This window comes from Cricetulus griseus, chromosome 4 (genome assembly GCF_003668045.3).
Source record: "Cricetulus griseus strain 17A/GY chromosome 4, alternate assembly CriGri-PICRH-1.0, whole genome shotgun sequence".
NCBI classification, from domain to species: Eukaryota; Metazoa; Chordata; class Mammalia; order Rodentia; family Cricetidae; genus Cricetulus; species Cricetulus griseus.
The window spans coordinates 185,157,061-185,176,561 of record NC_048597.1 but is presented as its reverse complement, the minus strand read 5'-3'; the positions used below and the strand labels follow the sequence as shown (position 1 = coordinate 185,176,561).

The following is a 19,501-nucleotide window of genomic DNA, read 5'->3' as shown; positions in this document are numbered from 1 at the left end:
TGATGACCTTGGAAGGTGACTCATTCCATTGGATAGTTGACATGGAAGACAGATATCTGTGGAGAACATATAGTATAAATTATACATTCAAAACATCAAATATTTAAATCTGATCTTTTGATTTATTTTTCAAATACAACTATTGGTATTATGTAGGTTTTAACTCTATTTTATTTATTTATTCACTAGATAGTAGATTTCTTTTTTCTTTTATTAATGCTTGAATTTTCCCAGTGATTCTGTTTTACTTTGTTAGGCAGCCATAACATTATAAATCCTGAAAATAATAACAATTCTGTACCTCAATTTCTAATATATATGTTATTTATTTATTTATTTATTTATTTATTTATGTGTTTTGATATCTATTGGCCAGAACATCTAGAGATAAGCTAAAATGATAGCAAGGTTCTGTGCTTGATGATGGAGTTGGACTAATATCTCCATCATAAATAAATAATTTTAGTAATATTAAACTTAAAGCAAGACACAGTCCAATCCCACTTTAAAGTGGTTTCTAAGAATGATTAGGAACTTTTAGCAAATAACCGTTAGTTCTTATTAAAGTCCTGTGCACATTGTCTGACTAATAAACACTTGATCAATTGATGTGACACATTACCTTAGTCATCCCATGATTTTGAGTCATCTGTGGGATTAAAACCACTTTGGACAGGATGTGTTATTCTTTTAAAAAATATTTAACTTTCTTGACTATATTTTATGCAGTTTCTAAAAATGTTTATGCCCAAATAAGCTTTATATTTTATTACTTATTAAAATATTTAATTTTGTCTTATATTTAAAGACAGTCCTGAGTTGCTATAAAATCTAGGTAAAATATTTAGTTATAGCAATCAATCTCTACTTAACCAGTGGAAAAAAAATGAACATATTTCAGACTGTCAGCAGGAGTGATGGTTGTTAAGCTGGTGACTTTGGGGACATTTTCTTACTGAGGTTCATTTATATTTAAAAGGGGAGGTGAGCCTCTGATTCTTCAACTATCCTCTTTGTAAGACACATTTCCTTTTATTGTATCTAGAATTCACCCTTGTTGAGTCTTACTGTTTTGTCAGAATTCTGGCTCTTTATCCTATGAGATTCAGTGATCCCTCATTCCCTTGGGGTTCAGCCTTGGAATGGTTCTTTTATAGTTTTTAATAGTTTCAATGACTCTATTCGTGTGTATGTTCAATAGTTTCTGGAAAACTCCATCTAACATTTATCCCTTCTTCTCCCAATTCTCTTCCAGATAGCAGCTCTGTGGATGAAAAGGTTTTTAATCATACTTTTTTTTTCTTCCCTCCCGACGGATCTTGTCTTTTGTACTTGTTTGTTTGTGACCTGTTAGCCCTGTTTTGGTTTCTCTGCTGAGTTGTGGAAAATGCATGTCTTCCCGGCTTTCCATTCTTTGTCCTTTAAGTGTCCCCCAGTGTGTCGCATTTACGAAGGGGTTACACCTTGCCAGCTGCGCTTATTTAGCTTATATTCGCCCACCCAGGGGTCTGCTACGGTCAAACATGGCATCTGTTCTCAAGTCTGGCCAAGTCCAGGATTTCCTGGCTGATTCATGGTCTCCCCTGCAACTATCAAGTTTTAAGGGCAGCAGAGTACTTGGAATATGATGCATTTCCAGTGCTTTTGTTTAAATGCAGCTAATTTCCAAACCTCCCCACACAAAACGCAGCTTTGACTTGGAGCTGACCCTGCTTAGCATTAATCATCGTAGGTGCTCCGTGTGTAGTGCAGTCGGCCTGTGTCCCCCCAGTCTGCAACTTGTAGATGTACTATGCTAAACACCTGTTTGTTTTGTTTTCTTGTGATTCATTTAAGGCTCGAATAGTAAGTGGCAATGATTTGGATGCTTCCAAATTCTCCGCACTCCAGGTGTTCGGTGGGTAAGTACTGAATCTCTCTTACTCATTTCACGAACCAATAGCACTTAGCTTTCTTCCCAATGTAGAATTTTGATGGCAAGGTGTCTGTCTGCATGATGATGTTGGTGGTATGGTCAGCCTTACTGTTTTTTGTTGTTTTGTTTTTTTAAACAGTTTAGTAGTTTGGCTTTTAACTATCAGCTACATTTTAATAGTAGCTTTCTTAATTAACAGTACACTGCAAGTTCATGGCAAGAAGTTCTCACCTATATGTGTAATTCCATGTGGACATATGCATGAAGGAGAGAGTTGATATTGCCACACCACTTTAGATCCCAACACTATTTCATTCATAAACACAGCCATGCTATCATATGCTGCTGACATCTGAGCAGCATTTTTTCTGCTTCTTTGCATGTTACCTATGCATGAATATTTTTATATATCATTAACTCAGTGGATATAACCATTATTTTTCATACAACATAGGATTGCATGAATGGAGCTAGCAAGTGTCTAACATTTAATCCTAAAAATAACAAATGCCCAAATAAGAATTGTCCTCTCTGAAGCCCCCAATTTCCTCTGGGCATCACTCTATTTATGTGTTCTCTGCTCTTTTCCTGTGCATGTGCCTTCTGGAATATCAGTACTTTGGTATTGTCATCATTTCAGATTTTAACATGCTAGATCTTCTATGTATGAGTGAATAAGTACCAAGTAAATGTTGCCTTGTACTGAACTGTTAGAATTGCTTCATTTGTGACTGGTTCACTTATAACTGGTTTAACCCCCACAGTGACCTGGGGGAAGGGGGTAAGTAATATTCTGACATTCATTTTACAAGTGAGGATGTCAATGTGAAAAGCACCTGAGGTTTTCCTTAATGGAGAAAATGGCAATGTCAATATTTAAACCCAAATGATTGAATTCAAAAGTTTACATGCTCACCTTGCAGCTTGTAGTTTTCTCTTTTTCGTGTAGCCATGTGCCTTACAAAACTTTATACTTCATTAATTGTAGATAAGGCATGTATTTGAAATCATGTATATAACTGTAGTAATGATTTCTCCTGGAGTAGTCTCAAAATTGCTTTAGGTGCTATTATCATAAATGTTCTGTAACAAACATATTAGTTAGATTTTTCCCCTGTAAAATATTCTTTTTTTAATTTAATTTTTTGGAGAAGTTCATGCATGCATACTGTATTTATATCATTTTCACCTCTCTCTGCCTCCAACTCTTCCTGTACCTCCCCCAATTCCCTCTCAAATTCACCACTCTTCTCGTGGACTCAATAATTAAGTTCATTTAGTGTTGCTCATATGTATATGTGCTTAGGGCTGACCACTGAGGATTGGATCACCTCTCAGAGGGCTCATCCCTAGAGAAAACTCCCTCTCTCGGTAGCCACTGACTGCCTGTGCCTCTTCATTGAGGGGTGAGGCCGTGTAAAATTTCCCCCATCCATACAGGCATGTGTGCTGTTATGTTCATTGCACATGTATAGTTAGATTTTCAAGTGCAATGTTTGACCTAAAATTTAGACATAACTTTTGTAACTATATACATGCATGCATATGTTTATATACTTCTGAGCATATATTAGGTAGGTGTTATATATGTTGAATTTTTAATATATTTGTCTACAAAATAAATAGAAGCAAAACTTTTATACAGACTTTGAAGGTTTTTAAGGTATAGGTTTTCATAGTCTGTTGTTTTATAATACTCATGTTTCTTCAACTGATTTCTTTTGTTAAATACATTCACAGGTTAATTACTTTAAACTGAGGTTTCAAGCTTAAACTTCTTATAAATATATATATATATATATATTTACTTTAAAAGTAAAAGTAATATAATATATATATATATATATATATATATATATACTTTTACTTTAATTCCCCCAATAAACATGATGAATAGGCATTTTGTTATGTATATATCTTAGCTTTTACCTGTTGCTGTGATTAAATATCCTGAAGAAAAAAGTAATTACGGGAGAAAGTGTTTAATTTCATTCTTAGTGCTGGGTTACAGTCCATCACTGTGGAGGAGTCACAGCAGCAGGAGCTAACAGCTGGTCCAACACACTGCATCCACAGGGAAGCAGAGACCATGAGTGCAGACACACTAGTGGTTAGATGGCTTTCTCCATTTTATTCAGTCCAGGATCTCAAGCCTAGGGAATGGTGCTGCCCACAGTGAGCAGGTCTTCCCACATCAATCATGTAATCAAGATGATGCTTTAAACATTCTCAGAGGGTCCTATTGTGCCCTTAAATATGTGATGAATGACTCACATTTCTAATGTCAGAGCACTAGGGAAGCTTATGGGTAATATATAACGTTAATATACAACTGAGTTCTTCACTATCCTATAAAAGCTATTTCTATGTTTATGAAAAACATACAGAAAATTAAATAAGAGAGTCAATTTCAAATATAATTCAAGCTGAATTCTAGCTAAAGTGTGAAGATGTGATATGGCATGGTGCCATGATACTAGGACATGGGCATCTCCACCTGTTATGGTGCCCGTCATTTCACAAACACCTTGATCCCGTAACTCATGTTGGAACATGCATCTTTATCATTGTGACAGCAACAGAGGTCTGCACTCATATTTTTATTATATGTGTTATATATAAATTAACGTGTGTGAGGGGTATGAGTTTAATATGTATGTGTGTGTATGTATGTGTATGTGCACGTGTGTGATATAGTGCATGGAGGTCAGGAGTTGATGCCCAGTACTCTCCACTTTATTTTTTGAGGTAAAATCCTTCATTGAGCCCAGAACTTGCTGTCTCCATGAGACTCGCTGGACAGCAAGGCCAGGCACTGTCCTGTTTCTGTCTCATTAACACTGGGGCACACTGCTATAAATCAGGTCCTCATATATAATCAGCATGGATTTCTCCTGCCCCCCCCGTGTGTGTGTGTGTGTGTGTGTGTGTGTGTGTGTGTGTGTGTGTGTGTGTGTGCGCGCGCGCGCCTGTGTGTGTGTAGAGAGAGAGACAGAGACAGAGACAGTGAGCAGAAACAGAGACAGCTTGTATCACTATGGACATAATTGATGCTTGTATTTATACCTTTTTAATGTAGTTGCTACTGACTTCAGCCTATTTGAAGAGGGGTGAAAGATGCTTGAAATAAAAGTCTTTAGGGGAGAGAGAGAGAGAGAGAGAGAGAGAGAGAGAGAGAGAGAGAGAGAGATTTGTCTCTGCATGAATGCTTATTTCCTTTTGGAAAAAACACCGGAGAGTTACCTTTTCTGAAAACAGTTGATATCTTTCCGGATACCAGGCAGTGTGACTGCCATTCCTCTTCATCACATGTTACTGTCCTGGAAAACTGAGATGAATCCAACTTCAAGAGCAGTGAGACATTGCTCTTTGATGCTGTCTGTCTTGACTCTCACTTGCTGTTCTCAGACCCCTCATCCGTTCCCACTAGACTACATCCATCCTCCCCTGCTTTCTCCAGAATCAATGAAAAGCAGCACATGCTTCCTGAAACTAGATCAGAGAGCTAATGAGTCCATGTTCTGGTTTTTGCTCGGCTCTCTATACATTCTTTTTGGTGTTAACCGGAGAGGATTCACCAAGCTGGATTCTATTTTGCCACTGTGAAGAATCCAAGAGCCTTTGGGAAAGGAACCAGGAGAGTGAAAATGTGAAGAGGAAAATAGGTTGAGAGAGAAGATTGGAGGAGTCACGTATCTCAGTGAGGTCCATAGAATCTCACATTTTGGTAGTTTTATAATGTTTGGGTAATTTTTGTCATAAGTATGAAGAAAGCAATCATACTGAAAGTGTACAGAACTTTGTTAGTTTATCATGAGGCTGCCTAGGACGAGTGTCTGGGTGATAAGTGGTAAGAAGCCAGGTGTAGGCAACAAAAGCCCCTAGTGCAGTTCTAACATCTGAAAACGCAGCTGGCAGGGGGAGGAGGGGAGATTAGATGTGAGGATCCTGATACCAAACACAAGAAGGACACGTTAGACAGAGCCACAGGGAGCTGCAGGCAGAAGGCTGCCTCCCAGAGGAGTCCTGCTTAGGGTAAGAGGCCAGCTGCATGGCTTTTATGGGTCCAGTCTCAGCTGGAGCAGCTTGTGAGAAATGCAGCCTGGAGATTGATGCTATTTTGGTTCTGGAGATGTGGCAGCTGGAGGCTGCCATCAAACTACCATGCTCTTATCAAATTCTCTCTAAGAGATATCAGTATCTGAATCTACCTTCCATGGGACCCAGCTGCTGCAAAACAAAACCACTTGAGCAAGTAATTGTGGGTGAGATGGTATGAGACACTTCTCCAAATATAAACCTTCATTTCAATTGGAATGATACCCTTTGGAGCATCTCCTTCTTTGGCCACCTGTTGTCAGAGTCTCCTTGACTGCATCAGGAGCATTTCAGTGGTTCACTGTTCATTATTCCCAAAGTGTCAGCCTTGTCTGAAGGAGAATTAAAGAAATTCTACAGCTTGTTCCTCTCCAGGGATGCTGCTGAGAGGCAGAGTGGTTCATACCATCTGACATATACCATCCTAGGCTCTCTTACAATACAGCCTCTAAGAAACTGGGCTGTCTCGAACCCCAGTAATAGGATTGTTTACCTTTATACCAAGAGGGTAGAGAAAGTGGCAAAATCTATGATGGCATGTTCCAAGGCAGACTTCAAGGGGTTCCTGTTCTAAAGACCCAAAGTCTTAATGAGATGGTTACAACGGAGAAGCACATCCGAAGGCCTACGGTGGTTCCAAGTGTGTTAAGCACATGAGACAGGATCAAGCGTGCTTCCTGATTGAGGGGAAAGTTGTTGTCAAAGTGTTGAAGGCACAAGGTCAGAGTCAGAAAGTCAAAGAAATAGGAAGATTTTAAAGTCATAAAAATCAAGAGTCATTTTTAAAAAATGATACAGCATAGAGATAAAGACAGTTTAGAAATGGAGATTCCCACCCCTCTTTCTCTTCCCCCAACGGTCTTCCAAGACTTTCTCCAAGAATGCTTCTCAAGATCACTGATTCTTTAGCTCATGTGATGGCAGGTTCATGGTTCTGAAATGGTCAGCCTCTGTTTCCTTACTCACAGATGTATTACGACTCCTGTCCACTGTTACCAGGATTTTGGATCCTTGTGAGGAAAGAGGCTTTGGTGAGAGAGTCACAAAAGGATCAGGAAAGAAGAAAAATGGAAAACAGAGCTTGAGAGACTCTAAGAGAGGGGGTGGAGCATTGTATTCTGGCTTCATTTTCAAATGGTTCAAATTGGGAAAGAAAACAATATCCCAGATTTCCAAGTCTGTTCAACTGTTCCCATGAACACACGACTTGCAAATTTTATGATTCACCTTGATTGCAACTATCTTTTGTTATAGGGCCTAACTTGAGTTAGGGGCATACAGTATTCATACAGCTGTGTGAATTTTTATGTATTCCTGGCACAAATTTGACATTGCTTTTGTGTTGATATTTCTCCATAAAGTTTAAAGTGCTATATTGTCCTCATAGTTTCTTCCCTACTCTTACATTAGATTCCCTCCTAACCTGCCTCTAAATTATCCATTTAATACAGAAGCTGAGTTTGTTCTGATTTTCCAAGGCCCCAAAGGGGCTGCTTTTTCTCAGATTATGTCTTCTTTCTAGCACCCAAGAATTGTTTCTTTTGGTTTGTCCTATTTCACAAATCTGGCTATTGGACATGACTTTCATGAATAAGAAATTCCCCTAAGCCTAGACAGTGATGGTACCTACTGCCAAAATCCCTTCTCCAACAGCCTCCAATTGACCCCACATCCTTCCATCCTCTGCTTACAGGTCTCCAAGTGATATCCCCCACATAGTAAAATCTGTGCCAGTCACACTAGTGGGTCATGGTAGAGGGAAATAGGAAAGCCAATTCTCACTTGCAGTAAGGTGCTTTCTGGGAACTTTTCTTTCTTCTAGAGCAAAGAGTTTGCTTTAGATTAAGACTGGATTAGAGATTGTTAACTTTAGGAACTATCTGGGATGGAAACAGAGACCAAATTCACAGTTCATTGTTGCACAGTACTTTAATCATACGTCGATTTTTAGCCCCCATTTCCACTGCCATTGACCTCAGCTGTGGCTTGTTTCTCCAGCTCATGTTGTGTTCAATCTCTATGCTATTTAAGATTAGTCTCCTTAATCATGGTCTTCTCCTACTCAGATGTACACACCAACTCATCTTCATCTGCAGTGTGAAATGTTGACCCTCCTTTGTGGATTTGAATAGCTTTCCTGATTTCTGTCTCTATTTCATGAAAAGAATGCAGTATTCAGCCTCCCAGGCTCTAATTTGCTTTTTCTTTTCACTCATATAGCACCTACTAATATCTAATTTTGAATAGTCATTTGAAGGAGTGTAGCTTGATTAAATGGTTACAGAGCAAACAGAGCAGTCAGTTCCAAGCATGATTACGCTGAGGTGGAGATGCAAGCTGAAAGGTGTGTGTAAGGGAAGAGGAATTCCCGGCTCTGCCACACACTGAGTGCACCAGGACAGCAAGAGCCCACTGGCTTCCATGAAGTCCTCCTGCAGAGTGGACATACCTTATCTTAAATACCAATCAACTTTTACCATCATGACTTATGATACCTGTGAGTATCTTTGGTTGCATGAAAGGAACCATTTTATTTTTAAGGAAGACGAACACAGTTTTGAGATCCTGGGTTCTCACAGGATGACCCATGCCTATGTTTAATCCTCCTCCCTATATCAGCTTCAACTCTGCTGCCATAATCAATATTCACAGCACTAGTTAGCTCAGATAGGGCCTGATTTTTCTTTATTAGGTAACTAACTGTCAAACACACACCCAGGAACATGGTATGTAACTCATTTGATAGAGCGTTTGTCTAACACACACAGAGTCTTAAGGTTGCTCCCTAGTGCAATATGAACTGGACATATGGTGCACACCTGTATTCCAGGTAATTCTGACCCAGGAGGGTCAGAAGCTCATGGTTACCCTCAGCAACATAATGAGTTTGAGGCTAGCCTGGGCTACACAAGATCCTATCTCAAATAAGCAAGCAAATAAAAATCCAACGAAGATCTCACTTTCCCCTGCTTTGTAAACTTTATTTACACTTGTTAACTCTCATTTTTACAAGATTACTTATGTCATGGACTTTCCAAACTGTGTGCTTAGTAAAACCATGTCAATGTCAATGATGTCTGCCATATTCCATACAACTCACAGGGCTGAAATTTTCTCAGAAAATTAAGGCCATAAACTTATTCTTCCACCTCACCATCCTGACCTCATTCAAAGATATTTCTCCCTTCAGGATCAACATAAAAAAACCACCACACCTACCCCTCCATCCATTCAGGCCATTATCTCTTTGGACCTGGAGCATCATAGAAGGACCCACCTAACACAGCAGCCTGTGGGAAGAGTTCATCCTAGAAAGAATTAGATTCATTGTTAAGAAATCTCAGGAGAGTGGCAGCTATAGTAATTTTTTCTGTCAACCCTTTCAGTGGGCTAAAGGAGGAGGGTTGCAAATTTGCAGCCAACCTGTACTACACAGCCAAATACTATTCCAGAGAAATATCAGATAGTAACCATGAGGGGAATATGTTTGCTGAGGGAAACTACTACTAGACACACCACATTTTTTTTCCAGAAGTTCCTCTGTATTCAACTTCCTTGGTGAACATTTATATATTCAAAACTTCAAGACACAACCCTCCATCTCTGGTTTGCCTCACACTCATAAATAAATCTGAGAGTTTTTAAATACATCACACAGAATCCAGCTTAATCTTCTAACACCTCCTAGATGAAAGATCAGAAAATTCCATCTTCATGAATACAATATTCAAGCTCCTTAAAAAAGTGTCAGTTGCATAACTACAGAAAGTTTTACCTGTTATATGGAGTAGAATAATGGTCCATGTTAGAAAATGACTGTATTTGTTTCTTCTCTATTACTGTGATAAAACGCCATGACCAGTGCAATTTATAAAAGAAAACATTTAATTGGGCTAACAGTTCCCGAGGCTTAGTGTCCCTGACTGTGTAACAAAGGCTTCGTAGCAAATGGCTGGAACAGCAGCTGAGAGCTCACATCCCACAAGCAGGAGTCAGAGAGCACACTGGGATGATGAGAGACATACCTCTATCTACAAGGCAAATAAATGTTCTAATCCCAAACAGGTCTACCAACTGGGGACCAAGTAGTCAAATATATGAGCTTATGGGAGGCATTCTCATTCAATCCACCACATCACATTCCCTACACTCCCCATTGGCTCATGGCAGTATCATAATGCAAAATGTACATAGTCCAATTTTAAAAGTGCCCATAGTTTTTCAGTCTCAAAATTTTTGAAGTCCAAAATCTCTTCTGAGACTTCAGGCAATATCTTAAAAGCCCCTGTAAGATAAAAAAATCAATACTTCCAACATTCAATGGCACAGAATATATGCATATATAACATATACTCCAAAATGGAGAAATAGGGACATAGTGATAAAATACTGGACCAAAGCAAGATGGAAGCCCTGCAGGGCAATCTTCAAATCCTGTAGCTCTATGTCTGACATCAGAGGGCTCAGATGGTTCTGTCCTTCTCTCTTTGCTGTCTAAAATGTACTTGTTTCTTGGGATGGTTAAATTGCATGTCACCAGCTCTCCTTTGTCAGATAATCCCTGGTCCTGGCATCGCCAATATCTTGCAGTCTACAAGGAAAACAGAATCCACTTTTATAGCTTTACAAAATGACCTCCTATGGCCTCTTGCCCTCTCAGGACCTTCATGCCTGAACTGCCCTGCCATACATTTCCTGGCCTTACCAGCTCTCCTTTACTGAGAATGAAGATTCTACAACCTATTTCCTCCAGTGTCTCCATGACTCCAAAGACAGAGCCACATGACACTGCCAGGTTGAGAAGGAGTCTGGTACAACAAGTTTTTGTTACAGAATGTTCTTTAGGCATTTACTTCCACAGGCTGGAAGCCTAGTTGGGTGGGATCTTGCCCCAAAGGTACCCTTCCCTTTATTCCAATTCAGATAAGGCCCCTCCTTTATTCTTCCAGCACAAGTCAACATTTAATTTCTTGGTGTTCTTTTTCTCTTGAAACCGAACATTTTGTATTTCTTTTTGCCTCACTTCCCTTTTTAATGGTAGTCGGCTTTAGAGTGATTACTAATAACCACATGACAGAATCAATATCAGACTTTCTTGAAATATTCTTTGCCAAAGAAATTAGTCTAATCCTTTTAAATTAGCCTCAGGCAAACTCTTTGGACAAGGGCAGAAAGCAGCCCCATTGTTTACCAAAATATCACAAGAATTATCTTTAGCCCACTTGTTAATATTGTCCCCTCTGAAACTTTCTGAGATGATTTCTGTAGTCTACATTGTTCTCAGCACTACTGTCTTCCAAGCACCTACTAGGATGGCCCATATAAGTAATGCTTATAGCCTTCAACTACTTTTCTAGTCCAAAGTCCCAAGATCTTCCACATTCCTCAAAACAAACAAACAAACAAACAAACAAAAACAAACCTCAACTTGGTCAGCTCTTCAAAGCAATAGTCTACTCCCTATTACCAACTTCTATTAGATCCCCTCCCACAGAGAGTCATCAAAGTCTGTTGCACCATTTGTGGCAGGACTGAGGGCCTTCCCCATGTATCTACACTGAGAGGATATCTCTCCATAGGGAATGGGCTCCAAAAAGCCAGTTCATGCACAAGGGATAAATACTGGTTCCACTGTCAGTGGCCCTATAGACTGCCCAATCCCTCCAACTGACACCCATGTTCAGGGTGGCTAGTTTCCCAACTGTCAGTCTGGAGTCCCTGAACTCCCACTTGCTCAGGTCAGCTGTTTCTGTGGGTTTTCCCAGCATGGTCTTGACCCCTTTGCTCATCACTCCTCCTTCTCTACAACTGGGTTACAGGAGTTTGGCCCAGTGCTAAGCTGTGAATCTTTGCTTCTGCTTCCATAAGCTGCTGGATGAAGGCTCTAGGATAGTATTTAAGGTAGTCATCAATCTCATTATAGGGGAGAGCATTTAAGGCAGCCTCCCCACTATTGCTTAGATTCTTAGTTGGGGTCAGCCTTGTGGATTCCTGAGAAATTCCCCCTTGACAGGTTTCTCATTAAGCCCATAATGGCTCCCTCTATCAAGGTATTCACTCTTAGGCATATACCCAAAGGTTGCACACTCATACCACTGGGGCATCTGTTCAACTATGTTCATAGCAGCATTATTTGTAATAGCCAGAACCTGTAAGCAACCTAGATGCCCCTCAACTGAAGAATGGATAAAGAAAATGTGGTACATATGTTCATGTACACAATGGAATACTACTTAGTTGTAAAAAACAATGGAATCTTGAAATTTGCAGGCAAATGGATGGAACTAGAAGAAACCATCCTGAGTGACGTAACTCATACACAGAAATTCAAACATGACATGTACTCACTCATAAGTGGGTATTAGATATAAAGCAAAGGATAACCAGCCTATAATCCACAACCCCAAAGAAGCTAGGAAACAAAGAGAACCTAAGAGAGACATACATGTTCCCTTAGAGAAGGGGAAATGGACAAGAGCTCCTGAGTAAATTTGGAACATGGGGGGGGGTCAGGGAGGGAGGAGGGAGAGAGGAGGGTAGAAGGGAACCAGGGAGGAGAACATGAGGGATCAGGAAGATCGAGTTGGGAGAAGAACAGAGAAGGTGAGCGAGGAAAGAGACAAAACATCTTGATCAAGATAAAGGGAAGCATCTAATTGTTTTTTTTTTTTAAAGATGGTTTCAAATGGCAGCAGGCATCTGAGATCTTACATCTCACAAACAGGAGACAGAAAATACAATAGAAATGATAGAAGGCTTATGAAGCTCAAAGCCTGCCCCTATGACACACCTTCTTCAAAAAGGTCACACCTCCTAAATCTACCCAAACAGTCCCGCTAACTAGGGATTAAGTGTTCAAATGTATGAGTCTATGGGGTTCATTCTCATTCAAACAACTACAATGACCAAGCCAAAACACAAGTGTGATCCCACAAAACAAGAGGAAGCTATAATGCATACCCTAGTTCCTAACCCTCCTGATTCATCCCAAAGTGTCACGATGAATATAACCAAATTTTAAAAATGTTGGAAGAAAAATCAATGAGGAGAAATCAATAACTCTAGAGTAATCATTATATTTCCCAAGAAAGCACATACGTAGTATGATTTTCAATCTTATTTAACAAACATTATATCCCATGAAGGAGGTTAACAGATCATCTCTCTAGCCTGTTCAATAATAACACAACAGAGCTAGAAAATAATCACATTTCATAAAATAATATGCTTCTACAGCCTTATAATATTTCACTCCTCATTTAAAGTAGCAAACTCCTAAATCCCTAACACTTTCTTAAATATTTAACAGCCTGCTGCTGGAATAGCAGTGCAATTCTCAAGACACATTGATTTCAAATTTAAGACTAGCAGATGAAGAAACTGCTTGCTCCGAAGCCACCTTTACTATTTGGAAACCATAGATGTATTGCAGGGTCGTTACAAAGAGGCATTTTAGATGGTGTTTTAAAAAACAGAGCAGTGTCTCATTCATAATTTCTTTAATTCGCATAACAATTTTGTGAATCAAGTAAAAATTATGTTACAAGTAAAATAACTGAGACATGCAGACACCAATCATGCTCAAGTTGAAATAATGTCTTAATATCAGACTGAGATTTGACTTGGACTACATGAGTGCAGGATTTCATTGCTTCACTATTATGCCAGATTGATAGAATTTTCAAATAACTATAATCATTTCTGAATCACTTCTATTATGCATAATACTAAGTTTTATACTGTGTATTACTTTCTTGGGATATTTTGGCAAACAGTGAGGCTGCTTCATACCCTTGCACAAAGAGTTTGGAAAGATAGTGGCAAATCTGAATGTCTTACTACACATAGGATGCATTGTAGTAGTTTCTAAATAATATAAAGTAGTGAGTACCTACACCTTATAAAACAATGACTCAGGTGTTGAACTGAGAACGTCTCAGTTGAACAAGTCCTTGGAGAGGAAAGTGAGAGAGAAGTCAGTGAGCCTATATTCACAGCATTATATAGGTTTTAACAACTAGGGCATAGTCATCTGTCATAAGTATGAAAGGCATAATGTTTAGAGAGACACTAGTCTCCTGTAGCAGGTGCATTCAGGCATGCCTGGCATATCTTTTGCTTTGAGGGCTTTCACACAACTCTGCCAGCCATGATAAGCATCACTGTACCTCCAGCTCATTATCTTGATGTTGTATTTGACAGTGCCAGGTAGGAAAGGCCAGAGCCTGAGGTATGTACAAACCATCACTGTTGGAACAATCCAAGTACAAATCTGTTCAGAAAGGTGACACCATAACAATATAACACATCCATACAAATAAAGATGGCTGCAGGACAGATACTTGTAATAGGTAAATTCAAAGCCAACACCACAGAATCTCAGTCTCACTGCCTGATTTGAAAACCATGGACAGTAAATTTCAGTCACATTACATTATACTATATTCACAGAATCACTTACTGTGTACCAGCTTCCTATCCAGCATCCATTGGTTGGGGAGATAGTTTTATGATAGCGTGCCAAAAATGTACAATTTTGTTCATGATGATCAGAGGTAGAGTTTTCTGGATACAATAGAGGGATTTTCCAAGATGCAGAATCCTATGCACCAAACTGGAAAAATCCTGAGCAAACAGATTACTGCCCACCCTGGATGATCTTGGAGTATCTGGTTGCCCCAGTTGAGGCAACTAGGTTGTTCCTCTGAGAAGCATCTAGCTCACTAGACCCTCCCAGAAGAGAGTAAAATTGAACAACACACTTCCCCTATGCAGCCTCTCTTCTTGATGAAAGTGCATTGACTCAAACTTGAAAGAGTAGTCTCCTAGTCTGGGTCCCTCCCTACCTGCCGGGTACATGTCCTTTGGCCATAATTGTCAGTCCTTGCTGTAGCCCTCTTATACCTGTCACAGGGACCTGCAACCTAGGCAACATGCTGTTTCATCATCTTCATCAGGCTGAGCCACTTGTGTTGTTACTTTCAAAGCCAGACCCAGATCTTCCCACTGCTCAGAAAATCTTTCTACATTCTGCCCTGAGCATTCCCCTGCTGACAACACACCTCAATTGTTATGCACTAATAGTTAGCAACTTTGTGTTTGCTATCAATACAGCTACAATAGAACTCTACTAAACAGGTTGATAGGATAATCAGAGTTTCTTTAGCATCCAGACTCTATTTAGACCAGTGAAGCAGATATCACCAGCATAGTAAAAGTCTGACAAAATATTAATGTTAATGTAGAGAGACTTAGGAAGGAAAAACTCATGGGAGAGGACAATGATGTGTCACTTAGCATCAAGTCAACAGGTCTGTTCAGAGCACAGCAAGTGCAAAGCTCTGCCAATCAAACAGGTACTTTGGATCCGTGTAGAAGATGTGACGTGACATGTGCAACCATCCTTCCTCTTGTGTTTGTTGTATTGCTAAGAAAGTGATTGAGAGGGTGATATATGCAATATATGTCAAATGGCATTTGATACATTGATTGGCTTTTCTTGCTACACTTTGGCCAGGAGCAATCACTTGGTTATAAGAACTGCCTGTCCTGGTCGGTAGATGTACAAGGCTCATGACTGGTGTGATAGATTTTGAACATAGCCTGGTGCCAATTAGAAATCCCTAAAAAATTACCTGACAATGCAGAATTATTTTTGCTGTGATTTTTAAACTTGCTTTACTTAGTCCTTAATCTAAATACCTGAAGGATTATTATCTCACCACTGTGGCAGTGGGGTTCTAGAGTTTTCTCTTGACCGTTACTATACTCTGGGAATGCAGAACCCAGGTAGCCTCCATCTTCTGTTAAATATCATTGCATTGTAGGAAAACAAGATCCTAGTTTCCTCCACCTACATTTAACTACCATTGTATTGAGGAGACATATGATCCTGGTAGTGTCACATTCCCTTGGGTATTATTGTATTGTGGGAAAGCAGTATCCTGGTGACCTCCACTGTTCTTCAGGTATCACTGCATGGGCAAATGCCTTCTTCCCTTTGAGAACATTACAGTTTTCTAAATTTTCTACTGGATGAAGCCAGCAAAGAAATAAACAATGGTTTGAAAATGTTAATCTCTGTGGCATGAAGTGTGAGGTGGAAACAGGGACTTTGTTATGGTTTGAAAACTCAACAATTGTAAATTTTTGCGATATTATTGAAACAGAGTGTTGGACAATGTCCCCAACTTTCATCATGCTAGGTTTGAGAATAATAGGAAATGATTGTCAATTAGAAATTTTGGATGGATGACTAGGGCTGTCAGCCTAAATCATAGGTGAAATGTTAGTGATTTGAGATTCAGTTCCACGGGAGTTGTAGCTACAGGAAAATGGCATAAAGCTTAGTAACCTAAACTAGAGGGCAGAAATAAGGACATCACTACACCCTCCTAATACTACACACTTGTTTAGATCAGGAACAAGGCAGGTGATTATGTCATAGAGACTGTGACAAGCTGTCAAGTCAACCCTTAGGATAACTTTAGATTCATGGTATGTAAATAAGCAAACAAGGATGAAACCATCATTTATTCTCAAATGGAGTCTCAAATTGAATTTAAGATAAAAATCCATCTAAATTTTAGCCATAGGAAAAATTCTTTCTCTGGAAGTATGCTTCTTTAATTTGTCTAAGAGAATAATTCCGATTTCCACCTTAACTTGGTGCTGTTAGTAGAAAAGTAATTGATATGTGTGAACATTTGACACGGATATACAGTAAACAAATGTTTATTACATTTGGTAATTAATTAATAGTCTTGGTTTTTTATTTTTGCTTTTATTTTGTGTGCATGCATATGTGCACTCGAGTATCTATGTGCCACTGCTCACACATAGAGGTCAGATTCAGTCCTCTCCTTCTCTTGGATTCTGGGGATCAGATTTGGCTTGTCAGGACTGGCAGTAAACACTTTACCAACTGAGTCATCTCATTGATGCTGATCTTGGTTTTAATGCCCCTTCAATATCGACAGCTGCGATAGATTCCTGATAGTGGTTTTAGATTTTAAAAATCAAGTAGTATTTTGATAGATCCTAAGTGCTCATTATGAAGAGGCAAAGTATCTTAATTTTAACATCCATCAGCCGATAGTGCAGAGAGAAGCCATGATAGGTAACAAGTGGACAAAAGAGCCCAGATAATTCATATGCTGTGAATTGTCAAAAAAATACAATCTATTCCATCTGTATTTCACAAGGAGACCATTGCCATAAGCTGAATCAAAGTGGAAAGGCTAAGCTGGCCAATGGAGACCTGGGAAGTGGAGTTCTTCAGTTTGCAGGCTAGTCACAAGACAAAGATTCTCCTCCCAGCTACTTGCCTCATTTGATTGTGGTAGAAGACAATCCAGGGTCAATGATCTTAACCAGTTAAACTATTGCTGGCAAACTGAAATATTTATTAATTTAACCTTTTCCATGACCTGGAATAATTAAAAATCATCCCAATTTCTCTCAAGATGCAATGAATATCTTAGCCTTTAGTTTTTATCAGTTCATAGCTTTGCCTTTTTATCTTGGTGTTTTCCAGTTTTGTCCTAAATTGGACCCCGTATACCTTTTGCTGTTTATCACTCAGATTCTGACTTTCCCAGGCAGAGTGTCTCTGCTGTGAGAGATTTGCAATTCTGCTGAAACACTGGCTTCCATTGATACCCTGCATTCTCATTTCTACACTTCTCTGCTCCTCGGTGATCAGGAGGTCCCGTGGGAGAGCCTTATTGTTGCTGTTTCTGAATCTGCAGGTGCCTATGTGATACAACTACCTTCTTCTCGAGACTTGATTTTTATTTTATCCTTTAGCAATGTGTGCTTAGAAACATATGCATTACCTTAATAAAAGCGCAATAATATTTACTCTAGAAATGAAAATATTTTCATAAAACATGTTAATAACAATAAATAATTCCAAAACAAATGAGGTGACTATAGACAGTGATCCACATAATAAATAACTATGGCTATAACTGTATTTAAAATTATGGTTCTTCGTGATTTTACTAATGAGAGTAGCCCACCCCTTTGGTTTAATATCAGGCTCAGCCCATGTTTTGGCAAAATATAGACACTCAACTACCTTGACTTATATCATGGTGAGTCATGGGCAGACTGGACATTGTCCATAAATATTACCTGGGTGAGCCCATGCTATCAGAGAGAAGACATTTGAACTCAGTGGCTTTACTGTGGGCAACTATCCTAATAAGACTACTGAAAAGCTCTCTTCCTCCCAAACTCACTTTATCAACTTTTACTGTTTGATTGGGATACTTCTTTTTTTAAAAATAAGCCAGAGTCCTAATTTTTAATCAACATCTTTTATTATGGTTTTGTCCTTTGAGACCAGTTACAGGAATTAGATATTCCCTGACTATTAGAGAATAAATTGTCATGTCTTTCTCCATACAAAGTCTATATTTTTTAGTTTGCATTTAATTCATTATCTATCCAATCCCACTTATCACACCTCTCAAAAATAGCTCTCTGGTTCCCTTTCCTATCAGATTTTGACACTGGTTTGGGTGCTTGTAAAGAAGGAAGAATACACTGAAGCTCGATTCATAGGAATGTAGTCTGGTATAGAGCATAGGGCCAGATTCACACAGGCTTGAGTTCTTTGTAAAGTGGGATCATCTGAAAAGAATAAAATATGGAGAAATGTGAATCTCAAATAATAATAATAATAATAATAATAATAATAATTTTATAGACTTCTTTGGACTTTTACTTACTTGAAATACTATGATAATTTTATCAAAGTGCAGCAATAAAATTATACAGTTTGTTATTAGGTTAACATATATTAATATATAATTGGTTTCATCACATTTTCATACATGTAAAGAAAGTATTTTGAGCATATTCAACCCATCATCCTCTTTTGTTCCCCTTCATTTCCACTGATACCCTTTCTATTACCAAATAGCCCCATTTTGCCTTTCTTGTATTTTTAAAAGTCACCCAGTGAGTTTCACTAGTTGCCTATAGGAACATGCTAGGGTTATTTACATCAGCACAGACAACTTGCCAAGGGCTACACATCTGGAAAAAAAAGTCTCTTCCCTTGCAGCTATCACTAACTGCCTATAGATCTCCAGGGAGAGGTGGGGCCTCTTAAGTACCCTGCCCCATCTATCTCCTTGACAGAATACTAACAGGCCCAACCTTACATTGATCTTGTGCAGGACATTGAAACTGTTTTGAGTTCCAGAGTACAGTGACCACATCAGCATTACAACCCCTTTCTTCTAGCTGGGCACTATCTAACTAATTAACTCTGGACCCTTGACTGGGACCTCACACATATGTTTTTTTGTAGTTGTTTTTGCGTATACAGGTTTTCTTTAAGAGCCAAGGTAAATACAAGCTTCTGCGCATTAACAAGGGAACTAGTTTTGTTCTTGAACAGGTCATGAGTAGCTTAATTTTGTGCCACTATTAATCTATATGTCTAATTTTAAAATATAATTTATACATACTAAT

General features: G+C 38.9%; 1 protein-coding gene and 1 non-coding gene across 3 annotated transcripts in view; both read left to right on the top strand.

Annotated features, from left to right (window-relative positions):
* Unc13c (unc-13 homolog C) overlaps positions 1-19,501 on the top strand; it is a 401,427-nt gene that overhangs the window by 84,533 nt on the left and 297,393 nt on the right. For both annotated transcript variants that reach the window (XM_035444481.1, XM_035444480.1), the window contains exons 2-3: positions 1,256-1,278; positions 1,837-1,901. In XM_035444481.1, the coding sequence (XP_035300372.1) occupies positions 1,256-1,278; positions 1,837-1,901 (88 nt within the window). The remainder of the gene's footprint in view (positions 1-1,255; positions 1,279-1,836; positions 1,902-19,501) is intronic.
* Positions 18,498-18,626, top strand: LOC113835249. Its single transcript, XR_003484624.1, has one exon. It is a non-coding gene; the product is annotated as a small nucleolar RNA SNORA61 (small nucleolar RNA).